The sequence below is a fragment of the Carcharodon carcharias genome, chromosome 7 (assembly GCF_017639515.1).
Source record: "Carcharodon carcharias isolate sCarCar2 chromosome 7, sCarCar2.pri, whole genome shotgun sequence".
In the NCBI taxonomy this organism is placed as follows: Eukaryota; Metazoa; Chordata; class Chondrichthyes; order Lamniformes; family Lamnidae; genus Carcharodon; species Carcharodon carcharias.
This window is the reverse complement of record NC_054473.1, coordinates 7,901,925-7,922,635: the sequence shown is the minus strand read 5'-3', so window position 1 is coordinate 7,922,635 and position 20,711 is coordinate 7,901,925. Positions and strand designations below refer to the sequence as shown.

Genomic DNA, 20,711 nt, shown 5'->3' with positions numbered 1-20,711 from the left:
GGTGGTCTTACCTAAGGAAAGTTATACTTGCCATAGAGGGAGTGCAACAAAGGCTCACTAAATTAGTTCCTGGGATGGAGGGAGTGTCCAGTGAGGAAAGGGTAAATATACTGGGCCTTTATTCTCTGACTCTTAGAAGAATGAGAAGTGAACTCATCCAAACATAGAAAATTCTTACATGGCTCAACAGGGTAGATGCAGGAAAGATGTTTCCCTTAGCTGAGGGATCTAGAACCAGGGGACGCAGTCTCAGGTCTCAGACTAAGGGGCAGACCAGAGATGAGGAGGAATTTCTTCACTCAGAGGGTGGTGAATCTTTGGAAATCTCTGCCCCAAAGAGTTGTGGAGGCTCAGTCATTGAGATTGTTGTAGACTAAGGTTGATAGTTTTTTACATGTTAAAAAATATCAAGGGATACAGGGATAGTACAAGAAAATGATGTTGAAGTAGAAGATCAGCTATGATTTTTTTTTGAATGGCAGGGCGTGCTCAAAGTGCTGAATGGCCGCCTACTCCTATTTCTTATGTTCTTATGGCAGGGCCACAAAGGAGAGGTGGTGGCATAGTGGTTTTGTCATTGGACTAATATTCCAGAGACCCAGGGAAATGCTCTGGGGACCAGGGTTCGAATCCCAACAAGGCTGATGGTGAAATTTGAATTCAACAAAAACCTGGAATTAAAAGTTTGATGACTACAAAAGCATTGCTGATTGTTGTAAAATCCCATTTGGTTCACTAATGTCCTTTAGAGAAAATAATCTGTTGCCCTTACCTGGCCTGGCCTACACGTGACTCCAGACCCACAGCAATGTGGCTGGCATGTAAATGTCCTCTGAACAAGGGCAGTTAGGGATGGGCAATAAATGCTGGCCTAGCCAGTGCTGTGCTCATCCCATGAATGAATAATAATCAAAAAAAGTCAGTTAGTTATGGGGATAATAGGGATGAGAGGCTTTTGGTTAATATAAAAAACTGCACTGTTCTCTCTTTTTTATTTAAACTTTCACTGTTATGTTGAGAAGTGACAGAAATGTTCAAAATTATAAGAAGTTTTGATGAGGTAAATGGGGCTTGGTGGGGGCTGGGGAAGCTGTTTCCACTGGTCAGAGAATACATTTGAGAACATCATGAAAAGAACAAAGGTAGAGGTTAGGAGAGGTTTTATTAGGTTGTTGATAAATAGAAGGCCCTACCAGAGAGTGGTTCAAATGAGTCTATAATGGCTTTTAAAAGAGTAATGGTTTGAAAATAATTTGCATGTATGGGAAAGGGTAGGGATTGGCGCTAAATAGTGCTTTGAAAGCTGGTAGAGGCACCGGGTGGACATATGGTCTCCTTGTGTACCCTAAGAGTATATGGCATTATGCTAAGAATGAAAATCATAATTGTGGAACAGGGGAATAGGAGTAAACTGTGCCAAAGTTCAATATCTGGGAACATGTTTCTGCACTGAGAGTAATACCTGGAAAAATGGTGAAGACACAAACTCTGCTGCCACATGCTGTGTTGGGGAGAAGAGTGAGCTAGATGGACCAAATGGCTCCTTCATCTTTATCACGTTTCCTCCACACCTTCCCCCCACCCCCTGTTCCACTTATATCTACTTCTGTGTAAATTAAATTTCCCATCACCTTTTTCTTAATAGAAAAGCCTCATGCTCCTGGCAAAGTCCAGCTGGTTCGAGCAAGTACCAACTCCCTTGAGGTCAGTTGGGGATCAATACCCACTGCCGACAGCTACCTGCTTCAGCTTCAGAAGTACGACGTCCCAACAGCTGCTGCCGCCGTGACGCCTTTGTCAAGCTCTGCCGTTTCGGGCATCCGGCCATCCAGCAGTCCTGCTCCTGCGGCAGCCGCACCAATGTCACCTGCTCCGGTACAGCCAGGAATCCGCTTTGTTACACAGACAACTGCTGCTCTGGGTGCGCAGGCTGCATCCCTAACCACAGGTGCAGCATCACCAACTGTAGTCAGGATCCCTGCTGCTGTAGCTTCTCCACGTGGGCCAGGTAAGCCACTGCCTCTGACTTCTTTTGGTAGAAAAATTACTGGTGGAACCTTGTGTATGATGCATATGTAAGGGCTGAATTTTTCTGACAGAATAAATGGTGAGTTTTATTCATGTGCCATTGTGTGTAAGTAACACAGCAATCTGTGGCAAAGATGCATGTCTTGAACTGCAAATCGTAGTTAACCTTGTAAGAACGACTTCTCATCATCAACCTCCCCCGTGATTACAAGAAATTGCTACATTTGTGCTGTTAAAACAAATTAACTCCCCAGAAAAAGTTTGAGCTGGCACTTAATGACATAAGGACCCTTTCAATGATTCATGACCCAAATCAGAAAAAAACAAATTAGAACAGTGGAGTCTCATGCACATTGTAAATTGTTTCTAGAGGCTTTAAAAAATGTATTTCTTTTCCTCCCTGCATATTCTTTCTCTTTATTCTCAATCCAATCTTTCTTTACCCCTTTCTTTCTCTTTCTGTATCCAATTTGACTCTAATTTATCTTACTTCCTTTGCCATCGTTTTCTTTTTCTATCCTTAAATCACAGTGGTTAAGGAAACAAACTGTTGGCTCTATCATTCGCCAAGGTTAGTGTTGCTCTTACACTTCCAACAATTTACCATGCAATGATTTTTCAAGTTGAAGGTTGAAGAAGAAAGTATCTTTCCAAACGAGGCACATGGTGTGATGTTCCACTCCAGCAAATCCTGATCAATGTATTCTCTGCATTTTAAGATGATGAGTCAGTCAGAATGGCACAAAAGGGGGCCATTTGGCCCATTAAGTCCATGCTGGGTTTCTGTAGGGCAATCCAATCAGTCCCATTTCCCTGCTGAATCCCCATAGCCCCATAATTTTGTTTCTCTCAAGTGCCCACCCAATGTCCTTTTAAAATCATTTGTGACCTTCACCTCCATGACTCTCATGGACAGAGTGTTTCCAGGTCATTACCACTCACTGCGTTTTAAAAAAAAAAATTCCCTCATATCTCCTCCCCCCGCCACCACCACCATCTTGAATGCTTATAGTCCTCAGTGGCTTGGGTTAAATACATCTTCAGGTGTGGGGTCAAGAAGTACAGACCAGAAATTGAAGCTGGCTGAACTCAGCCAGCAGTCACACTGGGGCACTTTTAAGTGCCATCAGAGACATAAAAGATCACATGCAGTTTTTAAAGAGCAGGAATTCTCCTGGCTGTCCCTGAACCAACAACAACAGTAATAGATCAACAACTGATTTCTGTTGCTTGCTATTTGTAAAACCCTGTGGTGATTTTAGTGACTAAATTTGCCCACAGACCAACAGTGATTACACCTCAGAAGTAAGCTGATCTCTCAATTGGATGTGAAGCGCTTTGGGGCATCCTGAGAATGTGAAAGGTGCTATATAAATGAGTTTTCCTTTCTTTCCCTTTAACTCAGAGCAGCAAGACCAGTCCATATCCTTGCCTTTATGTAGAATAATGCCAAAATTGATTTAAACATTATGTACGGCTTGCAAGACTCAATGTATGCCCAAAGAGATTTGCAAGGATAAAAAGCTCGGGCACGTTTGCTTGAGGTGTCAACCATAGCTTGTAGTAGCTCTCCTCTCTTGAATCAGAAGATTGAGTGCAAAATCTAGGCAGACGCTCCAGTGCACCACTGAGGAAATGCTGCACTGTCGCAAGCTGCCATCTTTCACATGAGGTATTAAGCCAAGATCCTGTCTTCTGTCAAACGTTAATGTAAAAGATCCCACAGCAATTTTCCAAGAGGAACAAGGGAGTTCTTAGTGTCCAAACCAATATTTATATGTCAGCCAACATTAACACAAAACAAATGGCCTGATCGTGATCACATTGCTGTTTGCAGGAACTTGCTGTGTGCAAATTGCTTGCCATGTTTCCTAAAATACAACAGTGACGTCAGTTCCAAAAAGTACGCCATTGGCTGTAAAATGCTTTGAGGTATCCTGAAATGCAAGTCTTTCTCTTGAGGCTCATTAATTTCTTTGAGCTGATATTTAACTGACCTCTTGTTATAGGCTCACCGATGATCAGGGCCACTACAGGGCAGCCAGTGGTCGCAACAGCAGCTTCAGCCACGCCGCTCATCACCGTGCAACGGCAAGCTGCACCTCAGAGCAAAACACCCATCACTGTGGCAGCCCTTCCACCAGGTGTTCGCATGGTGATGCCAGCTCAAACCACAACAGGGACTGTAAGTTTCACATGCGTTATGGCTTCTGTAGCGTACGGTGTGCAGTTTTGCAGGTGTATTATTACGTATTGTGGTTTAAACCCTTAAAATCCTGTGTAACTTTTGGTCAAAACTCCTCAGACTGGATAACTGCTGATGCAACTTAACTTATTTGGGATGCTCATTTCAGCTGTCAGTGTATAAACAAAGCTTGTGTTTTGAGGCATATGTTTAACGGTCGACATTGTAGGCTGTTGTAATTCATTTTGCACTGTAAGTGCACCAGTGGTTTAGATTGTTGCACCAGAAAAATGTTTGTGGCCACTTCAGTAACCCAGTTAGTGCATGCAAGACACTCAGATTAAGAAAGTCCCTGGTTTCATCCATTCTGTTCAATTGGCATGTACTAACTCAGTAACTTCAGCTCCTGGGTTAGGGAGAGAGGAAGAAAATCAAGCAGCATTCACATCAATTATTACAATCCAATAACCATTGTAGGAATAAAAAAGGAATGCTGGGAACACTCAGCATAGTATGCAACATCTCTGAAGGAAAAAATAGAATTATTGTTCTAAGTTGATGACCTTTCATCAGAACTGGAAGATGTTAGGTCTTAAGCAAGTAGAGACCCATAGGGGAAAGAACAAAGGGGAAATTCTGTGACAGGATGGAAAGCAGGAGAGATTAAATAACAAAGGGAGGAGGATGACGGTGCAAGTCAGAAGGTGGTAATGGGGCAAGTAAAGAAACAAAAGATGGGTCCAGAGGAGGTGTAAATGGTTATCGCAGAATAACAGAGTGGGGCAATGCATGGTAAATCTATCAAGGAGGAGAAGGTTCCTATGACCCAGGAACATGGTGGGAAAGGTGCTGGTAGACTGCAAGGATGGAAACCACTCTACTGGCTGTGTATCTTTGGGGGATCCCCACTTCAAGTTCCAGTTAACACTAACTCCACTCTCAGCAGCTCTAATGGAGCCATCCTCCATTACCAGACCCTGCTGCCCAAGAAAACGGGAGCAGTAGTGTAGATCAGCTGATATTGGAAATGTGGGTATGTGTGAATGTCAGGCCATAACTGCATTGGGCTTAGCTGTGATGGCTTTTTCAAAGTGACCTACCAACACTCCTACTGTGTCTGTGCCAGTTCTTTGAAAGAGCTATCAATTAGTCCACCTCCCCTGCTCTTTCTCTATAGCCCAGCAAATTCCTCCTCTTCAAATATTTATCCAATTCCTTTTTGAAAGTTGATGAGTTTGCTTCCACCAGCCTTTCCAGGTAATGAATTCAGAACATAAAAAATGTTTTCCTCATGTCATTTCTGGTCTTTTGCCAATTATCTTACTTCTATGCCCTCTGGTTACCAAACCTTCTGCCACAGGTTTTCCTTATTTACTTTATCAAAATCATTATTTATTTTCTCCCCTTAACCATTCCTGTTCTAAACTGGTTGAATTATTTGCAGTAACATGGGGTGTTCCTATTGCAGTGGAGGCTGGGTCATTGCATTTATTCAAGGCTGAGTTAGATGGATTTTTGATAGACAAGGGAGTCGAGGGTTATGAGATGGGGCAGACAGGAAAGTGACATCAGATCAGAATCAGATCAGCCATGATTTTATCGCATGGTGGAGCAGCTGGAATGGCCTACTCCTCTTAAGTCCTATGAGTTGATGAGGGTAGAGTGTTTAATAGCATTTACATGGATCTTGGGACAGCTTTCGTTACGTTTTTTTTTTAAAAATATTTGGATGTGCACTTGAAGTGCCATAACCTACAGAGCTTCAGACCAAGAGCTGGAAGGTGGAATTGGGCTGGATAACTCTTTCTCGGCTGGTGTGAATGCAATTTTCCTTTGCAGAAAATATTTCATTGTTTCTATGCACTACCCCCAGTTTCTATAGTTTCTCTATGTAAATGAAATCTTTCATCCATGGTGTCGTTCTAGTAAATCTCTTCATCTCCTCTAGACCTGGACATTCTTCCTGATGTTTGGTGACCAGAAATAAAAATAGGGAGAAATAAATTAGAGTATGAGAGATAGCTAGCTCGCAATATAAAAACAGATAGTAAGAGTGTCTACAACTATTTAAAAAGGAAACAGTAAGTGAAGATGAGTACTGGTCCTCTAGAAAGTGTGTTTGGTGGATTAATAATGGGAAATAAGGAAATGGCAGAAGTGTTGAAACGGTATTTTGTGTCTGTCTTCACTGTGGAAGACACAAATAACATCCCAAAATACTTGTAAATCAAGAGCTGAAAGGCAGAGAGGAACTTCAAACAATTATAATCACCAGCGAAACGATACTGAAGGAACTATTAGAATTAAATGCTGACAAGTCCCCAAAACCTAATGGCCTGCATCCTAGGGTCTTGATTGGCTGCTGAGATAGTAGATGCATTGGTTGTATTTTTCCAAACTTCTCTAGATTTTGGAAAGGTCCCATCAGAATATAGGCCAGATTGGAAAACAGTGACATTAACTCCTAATCAAGAAAGGAGGCAGACAGAAAGCAGGAAACTACAGGCCAATTCACCTAACATCTATCATGGAGAAAATGCTAAGATCTGTTTTTGAGGAGCAGGGCAATAAGAAAATCTTAATGCAGGCAGAGTAACATAGTTTTGTAAAAGGGAAATTGTGTTTGATTAATTTATTAGAGTTCTTTGAGGAAGTAACAAGCAAAGTGAATAAAGGGGAGCCTTTAGATGTGGTGTACTTGGGTTTCCAAAAGACATTTGATAAGGTGCCACATCAAAGGCAAAATAAGAGCCCGTGGTGTAGGGGGTAACATATTAGCAAGGATAGAGAGTTCCAAAGGAGTCATATTGGACTTGAAACGTTAACTCTTTCTCCCTCCACAGATGCTACCAGAACTGCTGAGTTTTATAGCATAGATAAAGGATTGGTTAACTAACAGAAAGAGAGTAGGGATAAATGGGTCATTTTCGTGTTGGCAAGTTGTAACTAGTGGAGTGCAGCAAGGATCGGTGCTGGGGCCTCAACTATTTACAATCTATATCCATAACCTGGATGAAAGGATTGAATGTATAGTTGCTAAATTTGTTGATGTCACCAAGATAGCTAGGAGAGTAAGTTGTGAAGAGGACATGAGAAGTCTGCAAAGGGATATAGATAGGTTAAGTGAGTGGACAAAAATTTGGCAGATGGAGTATAATGTAGGAAAATGTGAACTTGTTCACTTTGGCAGGAAGAACAGAAAAGTAGTATACTATTTAAATGATGAGAGATTGCAAAACTGAAGTACAGAGAGATCTTGGTGTCCAGATACATGAATCACAATGAGGTAGTAAGAACTGGCTGCAACACTCCAGGGACCTAACCGTTGTTTATAAAGATTTAGCATAGCTTCCTTGCTTTTGTATTATATGCATCTATTTATAAATCTGAAGATCTCATAAATCTTAATAGCTTTGTCAACATGTTCTGTTACCTTTGAAGGCTTGTGTACATATACTACCAGGTCTCTGTTCCTGAATCCGATTTAAAATTGTACCATTTAGTTTATATTGCCTGTCCTCAATCTTCCTACTGAAGTGAATCGCTTTGCTGTTCTGTTAAATTTCATCTGTAACCTATCAGCATCTGAGACTCACGAACATCCTGCTGTTGATTTCTGCTTTTCCTCTGGACTGCTTAGCCTCCGCTCTTTGGAGAAAGGGTAAAAAAGCAGGAAGTTAGAAAATGCACCTGTGACCTCTGTATCACTTAGCAGTGGAGGGCTTTCTGATAAGTTATTTCTATCTTTGCAAGCTTGATCTGGAAGGTGTTGGCTCCCCTGCCCATTTACAAATGTTTGTGAAATGTGTTGTAGGTGAAGGAGAAGTTTGCTGTTGTGTTGGAGGGTGGTGTTATATTCCATTCTTGCCTCTATTGGTGATTTTTTTTTTTTTACATTTCTTTTCCCAGCCACTTACTTCTAGTCCACAGATGAGTGGAATGGCAGCTTTGGCTGCAGCAGCTGCTGCTACTCAGAAGATTCCTTCCAGCACAGCAGTTACCTCAATCGGACTTCACCCTAGCACAACCATGGTGAAAACAGTGGCAGTTGCTCCTGGAGCCAGTACACTGGCTACCACTGTGAAGGTCGCCACTCCCTCAGTCATGGTAAGCCACTTCTATAAAAACCATTATAAATATCTCATTTTGGTACCTGTACACCCTGCCCTTGGAGAGCGGCGTGAAGTGGGATTCACAGGCTGATTAGCAGTGTGAACGCTCCTTTCATGGTCATAATCATCTTTATACTGGCCAATAGGTTGGTTAACCCTGTAAGAAGGGAAGGTTTAATGGGATCCCCAAACTGTACAACGAGTAGGACTCGCCCGCTGAGCATCCTGCTGGATGTTAACTCGGAGCACTTCACGAACTGTAGTAATCAGGACAATTAAGAAAGGGCAATAAATGCTGGCCTTGCCAGCAATGCCCACATCCTAAGAACGAATTTTAAAAGAAACGAAAAGCAGAAGTACTGGCCTCTACTCACTGACACTGCATGCATAGTGGGGTTTGAACCATACACTTTTCTGACTCCGAGACAGGATGCCCCGTAAGCCAAAGACTTGTCCCACTGATGTAGAGTTCTTGAGTTCACGGTATTCTCATCCGCTCGCCTCCATCCCCATCCTTTCTCCTTGCACTGCCATTTTAAAGATTAGCTGTGTTATATTAGCCTGTGATATTTCTACCCTCATCAATTTTGCACATTCCAATATCAATATTGCAATATAACATAAATCACAACTCAGCGAGTGTAATGAGTTATTTGACATTCATAGAGCTCTGCACAGTCCAGGTGTCAAACTTAGGATTCATAAATTAAAGCAAAATACTGCGGATGCTGGAAATCCAAAACAAAAATACCTGGACAGCATCTGCGGAGAGGAACACAGTTAACATTTCAAGCCCGTATGACTCTTCACCAGAACCTATAGAACCTATAAATCTGTGTTATTTAGCGTTTATATTGGGTGATCCTGACATGACCTTTTTGAGGGAGCTGTTAAGACTGGAAGAGGTAGTGTGGTTTCAAAGACCTTTTAAGCATTAAGTCTTCATATTGCTCTTTATTCCAAACAGTGAGGGGTTGGGATGTTTACATTCCTGGAATGCCTTTCACTGACTTATCCCAATTTAATTTGCATCTGCTTTCCAGGTCAACACGCCGGCAACCTCAATGCTGAAGACCGCTGCTGCCCAGTTAGTGACCCCGACCCATGCTGCCACTTCCACTACTTCGGCTAGACCCATCATCACAGTGCACAAGTCAGGGACAGTCACTGTGGCCCAGCAGGCACAGGTGGTGACTACTGTGGTGGGAGGGGTCACAAAAACTATTACACTGGTTAAAAGCCCTATCTCCATGGCGGGAGGAAGCACACTGGTAAGGATATCAACATTAGATTATGTTCCTCTTTGTTTTAGCAGCTCTGTAACTGGTGAGCTTGTGTTTACTGTCAGTGTTATTGTTAAGAGAATGATTGTAAATTATACCTTGGTTAGTAAGTAAAATTAGAACACTTGGGATTGGGGGTTAATATACTATCATGGATTGAGAATTGGTTAATACAGTAGGAATAAACAGGTCATTCTCAGGCTGGCAGGCTGTGACTAGTGGGGTACCACAGAGGCCAGTGCTTGGGCCCCAACTGTTTGCAAATCCATATCAATGTTTTGGACTTGGGACCAAATGTAATATTTCCAAGTTTGCTGATGATACAAAACTAGGTGAGAATGTGAGTTTTGAGGAGGATGCAAAGCCATTTCAAGACAAGCTAAGTGAGTGGGCAAGAACATGGCAGGTGGAAAAGAATGTGGAAAAAATGTTAAGTTATCCACTTTGGTTTTCAAAACAGAAAGGCAAAGTATTTTTTAAATGGTGAGAGATTGGGCAATGTTGATGTCCAAAGGGATCTGGGTGTTCTTGATCATAGCGTGCAAGCGCAGAAAGCAATTGGGAAAACAAATGGCCTTTATTGCAAGAGGATTTGAGTACAGGAGTAAAGAAGTCTTGCTGTAGTTTTATGGAGCCTTGGTGAGGCTGCACCTGTAGTATTGTGTACAGTTTTGGTCTCTTTAAGGAAGTATATACTTGTTATAGAGGGACTGCAACAAAGGTTCATCAACTGACCCTTAGAATGGCAGGATTCCCCACGAGGTGAGATTGAGGAAACTGGGCTCTGGAGTTTAAAAGAAATAGAGATGATCACATTGAAGCATACAAAATTCTTAGGGCTTGACAGGGTAGATGGAGGAAGGATGTTTCTCCTGGCTGGTGGAGGGTGGAGGTCCAGAACTAGGGGACACAGTCTCAGAATAAGAACGGGACTGAAATGAGAGGAACTTCTTCACTCAGGGCGATGAATCTTTGGAAATTTCTACCCGAGGACTGTGGAGGCTTAGTCATTGAGTATGTTCCAGACAGAGATCAGTGCTTTCTAGATATTAAACGTATCAAGGCGCATAGGGATATTGTGGGAAAATGGCATTGAGGCAGAAGATCAGTCATGATCTAGTTGAGTGGTGGAGCAGCCTGAAGGGGCTAGTTAGCCTACTCCGGTTTCCTATGTTATGTATTTTTAAAATTGTGACTCCTTACTCTAGCTGTTTAATTTTTCTGTCTCAAAAAGCTGTGAAAGTCATCCTGGTGCTTGCATCAATGCTGATGCTGACTATTGGGACTCTGTTTTGATGATTCTTATTGTACTTTCTGATTTGAAATGGTGTCTGTCGTTTGGACATACCGTATCTTCTGACCTGCTCTGTAATTCTTGCATCCTGTAGTTTATCGGCAGTTCTATTCCTCATCTGAAGTTGGTATTTTGAGTCATTATAGCAGAAGGCAGCCACTCGGCCTGTCAAATCCTTGCCAGCTCTCTGTAGAGCCATCCAATCAGTCCCATTTCTCTACTCTATCCCCATAAACCTGTGAGTTTATTGCTCTCAAATGCCTATCAAGTTTCCTTTTGAAATCATTGATTGTCTCTGTTTCCACCACCCTCAAAGGCAGTGAGTTCCAGGTGACTACCACTTACTGCATAAAAAGTTCTTCTTCACATCCATCCTGCACCTCTTGCCAAAAGCCTTAAATATGTCATTACTCATCCTTTGGCTACCTTATCTAAACCTGCCATAACCTTGCATACTTCTAGAAAATCTCCTGTCAGTCTTCTTTGCTCTAAGGAGAGCAACCCCAGCTTCTCCATCTAACCTTGTAGCTAAAATCCCTCATCCCTAGACCCATCCTGGTAAATCTCCTTTACACTGTTTCGTCCTAATACTGTACCCTCGCTTTGACTTACCTGTACCAATCAATCTATCATGTCTTGCCCAAGCAGCCATTATTAATCAGTCAACTTTGTGTGTTAAGAGGCTATTTTATCATGGGGAGAAGGGTGATCCTGTCCTTCTCTGGACATCTTCCTGTAATCTGGAGCAAGGTCTGCAAGCTTTTATTACCTCTTGTCCTCATCCAGGGATGCTCAAGTAAATTGCAGCAGGAAAATACTTCCTAAGCATATTTTCAATTAACCACCTTGAGTAAGTAAGTCAGTCACTTTATCTCTGGGCACAAATCTTATGTGAGAAATGAAAATATGTGAAAAAGAAAGGTAATCTCAAAAAGTAAATTTGAGAATCTATGCCATTTTAGAGTAAGTTCTTTAAATAAAAAAATTTTGAGATCAAGTTGTTTATTAGCCATTTTTGGGATGCTTTAAAGTATCCCTATTGTAAGCTTCCAAATTATTCTTTCATATTAGAGTAGCATTGCCTTATTCTGTGACAGGTTCAACTCTCATTTCACCCCAGTTACCTGATCTCTTGTGGGGCATCAGTTTGTGCACTGGAGTTACACATGTAGACGCCACTTGAAAGTCCATTTTGTCTGTACAGCAGCAACTACCTCCTAAGGGTTCCTTCACCTTAAGCTCCCTTATCAAATCTGCCTCATTACACATCACTAAATCTAGAATTGCCTGTTCCCTAGTGGGCTCCACCACAAGCTGCTCCAAAAAGCCATCGCGTAGACATTCCACAAATTCCTTTTCTTGGGATCCACTGCCAATCTGATTTTCCCAGTCTACCTGCATATTGAAATCCCCCATGATCACTGTAACCTTGCCTTTCTTACACGCCTTTTCTGTCTCCTGGTGTATCTTGTGCCCCACATCCTGAGTACTGTTCGGAGGCCTGTACATAACTCCCATTATGGTTTTTTTTACCTTTGCGGTTCCTCAACTCTATCCACACAAATCCTACATCATCTGACACTACGTCATTTCTTGCTATTGATTTATTTCATACTAACAAAGCAACCACACCCCCTCTGCCAACCTGTCTATCTTTTCAATAGGATGTATTTCCTTGGATATTTAGCTCCCAGTCCTGATCCCCTTGCAGCCATGTCTCCGTGATGCCCACCACATCATACCTGCTAATTTCAATCTGCGCCACAAGCTCATTTACCTTATTTCATATACTGCGTGCATTCCGATACAACACCTTCAGTCCTGTATTTCCCGTCTCCTTTCTCATTGTCGTCCCTTTATCTGATGTGCTTGAAGTTAGATTCCTAGCCCTTTCCAAACACACTGTCCTATTTGTGTTCTGGAGACTTTAATAGCCTCTCCTGGGCTCTCCCTTTTCAGTTTTTTCATAATTTTCCATGAAGTTGAATCTCCCCTCCCCCCACCAAACGCTAACTGCTGCTTTGTTTCCCATTAGTCTTACTTCTTGGAGTTTTACCCTTCGCTCCCCCCCCACTTTCTTGTTTGGTAGTAGTTTGCTTTGGTAATTATGGAGGAAAGTAACAGAAGCATGAAAAGCTTTGGTGTTTGTGTTGTCATTTAGTGTGTAATGATTTACCCAGTATTTTAATTATGTTGCAATTTGCCATTCTTATCATCCTAGATTTCCAACCTGGGAAAAGTGTTAACCCTGCAGGCTAAACCAGGGCAACAGGCCACCATTTCGGGCCCGGGTTCCACTGGGCCACTTACACAGATTTTCCAGGTTGACAAATTATATTGCATTGTGAGACATATGAGTATTTTGTTTGGCAGGTTAATATTGTGATTTTTTTTTAATGACTTCCTGGAAAAGAGTCTGCAATTATTGATAGAGTGGGCCTGTGTGAAACAGGCTTAATGGACCAGCCAGTCTTTTCCTCGCCCTCAATTTCATATTGGAACAATGTATTGGAGGTGTACTAAAGCAAGTGGATTTTAGTCCTTACTCAAGATATTCCAACCCACAACTCTGATGCCTGAAGAGTCTTTCTGTCCAATATACTGTGCCTTTTTCATTAGCTTAGATATCTTGGGAGCCATGTATTCCCATGCCCTCCCCACCTTTCCCATATCTCCCCACTGAGACTCACGCAGATCTAATGGAGGAATTGGATGTGAAAGTGGCGAACTGCCATTACTGCAACCAGCCTCATCCCACACTTCGGAGGGAACTCCAATTCTGTTTATTTCAGAAAGAAACGTGGCTTAATTCCAAGAGATTTAGTTCCAGGTACAAACAGTACAAGTTTGGTTACGTTTGATATCCTTGCCCATAAAAAGCTTAGGGTATTGAGGCAAAATAAGAAATTATTTTAACATTAGTGCACATCATGTAGGCAGCTAGTCAGTGTGCCGCTCCCAGCATCTGTGATTGGGAAGCGCACAGCCATGATCTACAGGTGAGGAACCCTAGGAGCCATGCTCATGTGAGAACATCAGTCCGCATTTCAGCAAGAGGATTTGCTTATTCCCCCTTGTGTTCTCATTTCTCACTTCTTCCCTGCTCCAAAGCTAACATCCTTTTCAGTTTTTGGTACAAAACGGAGTGAGCAACACCGTCCTGGACCCCTTGCTTCTACTGACTGGCTCAAAATGTTAGCTGCTGTTTTCAAGCTGCCCATAGAGCTAGTGTGGAAACTTCTGGAACCTGGTGACTTATAATCCCTTCCCATGCAGCAGTACTAACACTGAACCATTTCAATGATGAAAGCTGCATTTTTTTTAATTCGCGGGTTGCTTATTGTAAAAGGATTATGCAATCCCAGCCTTCAAATATTCTGTCATAGACCTATCCAGGTTATTCTCAAATTATGCATCGTGTAAAACATGTGTACGAAGCACGAATAATTCCCAACTTTGCTGAAATGTATATGCTGCAAATATTTTAAAATTAAAATTATAAGATGTTTTGACTAACTGCAAAAAATATAGTTTTATTGTTCAGGAACTAGCTTTTACTACTGTTCTTGTAACTCTGCCTTATATGTTTGTGGTGGTAATTTTTTTTTAAAAGTACAATTTTTGCACGCGTTCACTGTCAGGCTTTGATGAGAGGTATGTTTGTCCAGACTGCAAATTATTTTTAACTTTTGGATTCATTTCCCTGTAGTAGAGCTGACAGCTTTTTATTATTTTTAACACATCAGACTAAAGGTCAACTGCCCCCAGGAGCTACCATTTTGAAGCTCGTTACTTCAGCAGACGGGAAACCCGCCACCATCATCACCACCTCCCAGGCCGGAAACGTGGGCCTTAAGCAGACGTTTGTCAGCCTCGGCAACGTGTCACCTGCCTCTTCAAAACCAGCGACTACCATTCTCAAAACAATTCCTATGTCTGCACTTATTTCGCAGCCTGGAACAACAGGTACAGATTAGAGAAATGATCTGTTTTAATATAGTTAAGTATGGGATGGTGCATTTTGATAGGAGAAGTAAGGAGGCCACTTATTTTTTGAAAACTAAGTGTCTAAATGGGGGTACAGAAGCAAAGCAATCTAGAAATACAGAATCACAAATTAAAGGTAGCAACACAAGTTAACAAGGTCATAGAAATGCATCAAAGCATGGGGATTTCTTTCCAAAGGAATACAATTGAAAATCAGTGAATATATGCTAAACTTGTATAGATCCTTGGTTAGACTGCATTTAGAGTACTGTCCAAATTGGCTGTGGTTTCCTTATCACAAAAATAATGTGCAGACAGTGGAGTAAATGCCAGTACCAACGGGGTTTAACCATCAGGAAAGACTGGACAGGTTGGGTCTCTTCTCTAGAAAAGAGAAGACTGAGGTGTCTCACAGTGGCCCTTAAAATAATGACAAAGTTTGATAGAGTAGACAGAGAGTAGATGTTCTTGCTTACTTTTGAGGAAATCGAAAGAAGCTTAAATATAATAAAAGCAAAACTGCTAATGCTGGAAATCTGAAATAAGAGCAGAAAGTGCTGGAAAACACAGATCTGGCAGCATCGGTGGAGAGAGAAGTAGTTAACATTTCGAGCCCAATATGATTCTTCAGAACTGTAGAGAGTTGGAAATGAGGTGTTGTTTTATGCTGTCAAAAAGGTATGGTCAGGTAGAACAAAAGGGAAAGTCAAGGATAGGTTAGAGGGTGGGGGAGATTAAATAACATACATGTCATGGAGCAAAAGGCAAAGGGGGAATAATATTTATAATAAAGAAACAAAACGTGGGTCCAGGGTAAGTGTTGATGACACAATCATATGGCAGAATAAAGGACCGCTCTGAAGAAAGCAAAAACATGAAAACAAGATATAGACAGGCACTTGGCAAAATGAAAACAAAATGGAGGACAGAGTTCATGGTATGAAGTTGTTGAACTCGATGATGAGTCCAGAAAGCTGTAAAGCGCCTAATCAGAAGATGAGATGCTGTTTCTCAAGTTTGCATTGGATATCACTGGAATGTTGCAGCAGGCTGAGGACAGAAATGTGAGTGAGAGCAGGATGGTGAATTAAAACGGCAAGCAATCAGAAGGTCAGGTTTATTCTTGCAGACGAAGTGAGAATGTTCTGCAAAGCAGTCACCCAGTCTTGCCAATGTGGAGGAGACATAGAAACGTAGAAAATAGGAGCAGGAGTAGGTCACTCAGTCCTTCAAGCCTGCTCTGCCGTTCAGTATGATCCTCCATCTCGATGCCATACTCCCGCTCTCTCCCAGTACCCCTTGATGTTTTTAGAGCCCAGAAATCTATTATTTCATTCTTAAATATATTCAGTGACTTAACCTCCCCAGCCTCTATGGTAGAGAATTCCACAGGATCACCACCCTCTGAATGAAGAAGTTTCTCCTCATCTTAGTCCTAATTGGCTCTAGACCTGCATCTACCCCCCCCCCCCCCACCCCCACCGCCCAAGCCCCCAAGCCAGAAGAAACTGCATCCCTGTACCCAGTCTGTCCATCCATGTTAGAATTTTATATGTTTTGATGAGATCCACTCTCATTCTTCTAAATGCCAGTGAATAAGGCCTAGTCAACCCATTCTCTCCTCATAGGACAATCCTGCCATCCCAGGAAACAGTCTGATAAACTTTCACCCACTCCCTCTATGGCTCGTATATCCTCCCTTGGGTAAGGAGACCAAAACTACACACACTACTCCAAGTGTGGTCTCACCAAGGCCTTGTACAGCTGCAGCAAGACCCCTTGCTCCTGTACTCAACGCCTCTTGCAATGAAGACCAACATACCATTTGCCTTAACTGTTTGCTTTCAGTAATTGGTGTACAAGGACACCCTTTATACATCTCAGGATATGGGGCAGATCATTTAGGACTGAGATGAGGAGAAACTTCTTCACTCAAAGGGTGGTGAACCTGTGGAATTCTTTACCACAGAAGGCTTTGGAGGCCAAGTCACAGAATATATTTTAAGAAGGAAATAGATTTCTAGACTCTAAAGGCATCAAGGGGTATGGGGAGAGAGCAGAAATATGGCATTGAGATGGAGGATCAGCCATGATCATATTGAATGACGACATTTCCCAATCCACCATTAAAATTAATATTCTGCCGTTCCGTATTTCCTACCAAGGTGGCTAACTTCACACTTATCCACGTTATACTCCATCTGCCATGTATTTGCCTACTCACCCAACTTGTCCAAATCACCTTGAAACCTCTTAACATCCTCCTCACCACTCACATTCCCATTTTGTGTTGTCAGCAAACTTGGAAATATTACATTTGGTTCTCTCATCCAAACCATTGAGATATATTGTGAGTAGCTGGTGCCCAAGCACGGATCCTGGCTGTACCCCAATAGTCACCGCCTGCCACACTGAAAAAGACCCATTTATTCCTACTCTCCTGTCTACGAACCAATTCTTAACCCATGCCAATGTATTACCCCCAATCCCATGTGCTTTTATTTTGCACACGAACCTCTTAGGTGGGACTTTATCAAAAGCTCCCTGAAAATCCAATTGCACCACATCCACAGGTTCTCCCTTATCTATTCTGCTAGTTACATCATCAAAAAACTCGAGTAGATTTGTCAAACATGATTTCCCTTTCATAAACCCATGTTGACTTTGTCTAATCCCCTTGATATTTTCTAAGTGTCCTCTTGTCACACCCTTTATAATAGACTGTAGCATTTTCCCTCTTATTGATGTTAGGCTAGCCAATCAGTAATTTGCTGTTTTCTCCCTCCCTCCCTCCTTTTTTGAATAGTGGGGTTAAATTTGCCACCCTCCAATCGACTGGGACTGTTCCAGAATCTACAGAATTTTGGAAGATGACAACCAATACATCCACCATTTCCATGGCCACCTCCTGGGATGTAGATTATCAGGCCCTGGGGAATTATCAGCTTTCAGCTCCATTAATTTCTCCAGCATTTTTGGTTTAGTAATACTAATTTCCTTCAAATCGTCCTTCTCACTAGACCCCTGATTCCCTCGCATTTCTGGGAAGTTATTTGCATCTTCCTCCATGAAGACAGAACTAAAGTAGTTATTTAATTGTTCTGCCTTTTCCTTGTTCTCTATTATAAATTCTCCCATTTTGGACTGTTAGGGACCTACATTTGTCTTCAGTAACCTTTTATTTTTTACATACTTACAGAAGCTTTTACAGTCTGCTTTTATGTTCCTTGCAAATTTACACTCATCCTCCTATTTTTTCCCTCTTAATCAATCTCTTTGCCCTCTTTTGCTGAATTCTAAACTGCACCCAATCCTCAGGCTTGCTACTTTTTTTCTTCTTTGTGTCTAATACTATCCTGAATTTCTTTGTTAGCCATGATTGGGCTGCATTGTGAGCAGCGAATACAGTATACCAAATTGAAAAAAGTTCACCTGGAAGGAGTATTTGGTCACCGAGGAGAGAGGAGGTGAAAGGGCAGTGTTATATTCCTGCCATGGAAAGATACTGTGGGAAGGGGACAGGTGTTGTGGGTGATAGAGGAGTGAGTTGGGTGTTGCGGAGGGTACCATCCCTTTGGAATAAAAACAGAAAATGCTGGAAAAACTCAGCAAGCCTGGCAGCATTTGTGAAGAGAGAAACAGGTGTTCTGCGTCCATATGATTCTTCTTCAGAGCTACAAGCCCCTTTGGAATTCTGGGTGAGGAGGGGCAGATGTGTTTGGTGGTGGCAGAAATGGCAGAGGATGCTTTGAAGGTCGAGATTGGTGGGGTGGAAAGTGAGACCAGGGGGAGCCTTAATATGTTTCTGGGAGGGAGGGGGAAAAGTGAGAGCAGAAGTGCAGGAAATGGGGGGGTTGGACATGGCTGAGGGTCCTGTCAACCACAGTGGGGGAGACCCTTGGTTGAGAAAAAGGAAGCCATGTTGGAAGCACCATTGTGGAAGGTAGCATCATCAGGACTGGTGCAATCGAGTCCTTACAGGAAACAGGGTGTGAGGAAGTGTAGTCAAGGTAGCCGTGGGAGTCAGTGGGCATATAGTAAATATTAGTGTACAGTCTATCCCCTGAAGTGGAGACGAGAAGTCAAGGAAGGAAGTGTCAGATAAAAGCAAAATACTGTGGATGCTGGAAATATGAAATAAAAACAGAAAATGCTAGAAAAACTCAGCAGGTCTGACAGCATCTGTGGAGAGATAAACGGAGTTAAAGTTTCAAGTCAGACTCAAAAGATTAAGGAAGTGTCAGAGATGGACCGTGGGAAGGTGAGAGAAGGTTGGAAGTTTGGATCAAAAATTATGAACTTTTCAAGTTGTGGTGGAGAGCAGGAAGGGCCACTGATATAGTCATCGATGTACAGGAAAAGTGAGGTGGGAGGAGGCCTGAGTGGGACTGAAACAAGGAATGTTCCACACACCCACAAAAAGACAGGCCCAAGTGGGTACTCATAGCCGCACCTTTTATTTGGAGGCGGTGAGACAAGTTAAGGGAGAAATTTTTCAATGAGAGAACAACTTCAGCCAGGCAGAGGAGGATAGTGGTGGATGTATACTGTATGGTCTCTGTTCAAGAAAGAAGCAGAGAGCCTTCAGAACACCATGGTGAGGGGTGCAAGTTTAGAGAGATTGGATGTCTGTAGTGAAGAGGTGGTGTTGGGGACTGGAAATTGTTGAAATTGTGTAGGAGATCAGAAGAATAATGAATGTAGGTGGGAAGAGACTGGACAAGAGAGAAAGAAAATAAGAGTCAAAATGGAAGAAATAAGTTCATTGGGGCAGGAACATGCCAAAACGATGGGTCTATCAGGATGGTCGTGTTTATGGATTTTGGGTAGTAGGTAGAAGCGGACTCTTGAGGGTTGAGGGACTCTGAGGTGGGAAGCTGTGGAGGGACGATCTCCATAGGAGATGAGGTCGTGACTGTTCTGGAGACAATGGCTAGATGTTCAGTGGTGGAGTTATGGTCCAGGGGAAGCAGGAAGAAGTGTCTGAGAGTCGGCACTCAGCCTCTGCAAAGCAGAGGTCAGTACGCCAGAAAACAGCACCACCCTTGTCAACAGGTTTGAAAGCAATGTCAGGGTTAGGCCCGAGAGAACGGAGTGTAGCAAGTTCCGAGGGAGACAGATTTGAGTGAGGGGAGCAGAGAAATGAAGACAGTTGATGTCATGCCTACAGTTTTCAATGAAAAGATCAAGCGGATAAGAGGCCAGGGGGAAGGTCCAAGTGGAGGGAGAATACTGGAAATGAGTGAAATGGTCTGCAGTCAGGGGAGGAGCCCTGCTGAAAGCATAAATATAAGATAGTCACCAATAAATCCAATTGGTAATTAAAAAGAATCATCTTTATCCAGTGAGCGGTTAATAATGTGGAACTCAATACCACATGGAGAAATGAGGTGATTAGCAAAAATGCATTTAAGGTGGGGGGAGCTAACTAAGCAAATGAGGGAGAAAGGAATACTAGGATATGCTAGTCAAGTGGAAGGAGGCCTGTCTGGAGCATAAGCACTGGCATAGGCCTGTTTGGCTGGACTTTTTCTATGCTATAGGTTCTATACAGAATGGTGTACTATATAGATGATGTGCATTGTTTTAGTTTCAATCCAATATTTTTGCTACAGTTTACATTTTTTCATCTTAATGCTACTTTTTGTCATACCCTCCTTTTAATTGTGTGGTAGGAACAAGTGAAGTACAGGAGAACTTTTTAGGTCAATATGTAGAAGGTCCAACTAGGGATGGCGCAGTGCTGGACCTAATTCTGGGGAATGAAGCCAGACACGTGGCTGAGGTGGTGGTGGGGGAGCATTTTAGTGATAGCGACTACA

The 20,711-nt window shown here is 42.4% G+C and overlaps 1 protein-coding gene across 4 annotated transcripts in view; it reads left to right on the top strand.

Annotated features, from left to right (window-relative positions):
- Nucleotides 1-20,711, top strand: part of LOC121279855 (host cell factor 1-like) — a 117,254-nt gene that overhangs the window by 31,700 nt on the left and 64,843 nt on the right. For all 4 annotated transcript variants that reach the window (XM_041191317.1, XM_041191320.1, XM_041191321.1 and 1 more), the window contains 6 exons: nucleotides 1,646-2,008; nucleotides 4,038-4,213; nucleotides 8,123-8,320; nucleotides 9,369-9,596; nucleotides 13,124-13,225; nucleotides 14,649-14,868. In XM_041191317.1, the coding sequence (XP_041047251.1) occupies nucleotides 1,646-2,008; nucleotides 4,038-4,213; nucleotides 8,123-8,320; nucleotides 9,369-9,596; nucleotides 13,124-13,225; nucleotides 14,649-14,868 (1,287 nt within the window). The remainder of the gene's footprint in view (nucleotides 1-1,645; nucleotides 2,009-4,037; nucleotides 4,214-8,122; nucleotides 8,321-9,368; nucleotides 9,597-13,123; nucleotides 13,226-14,648; nucleotides 14,869-20,711) is intronic.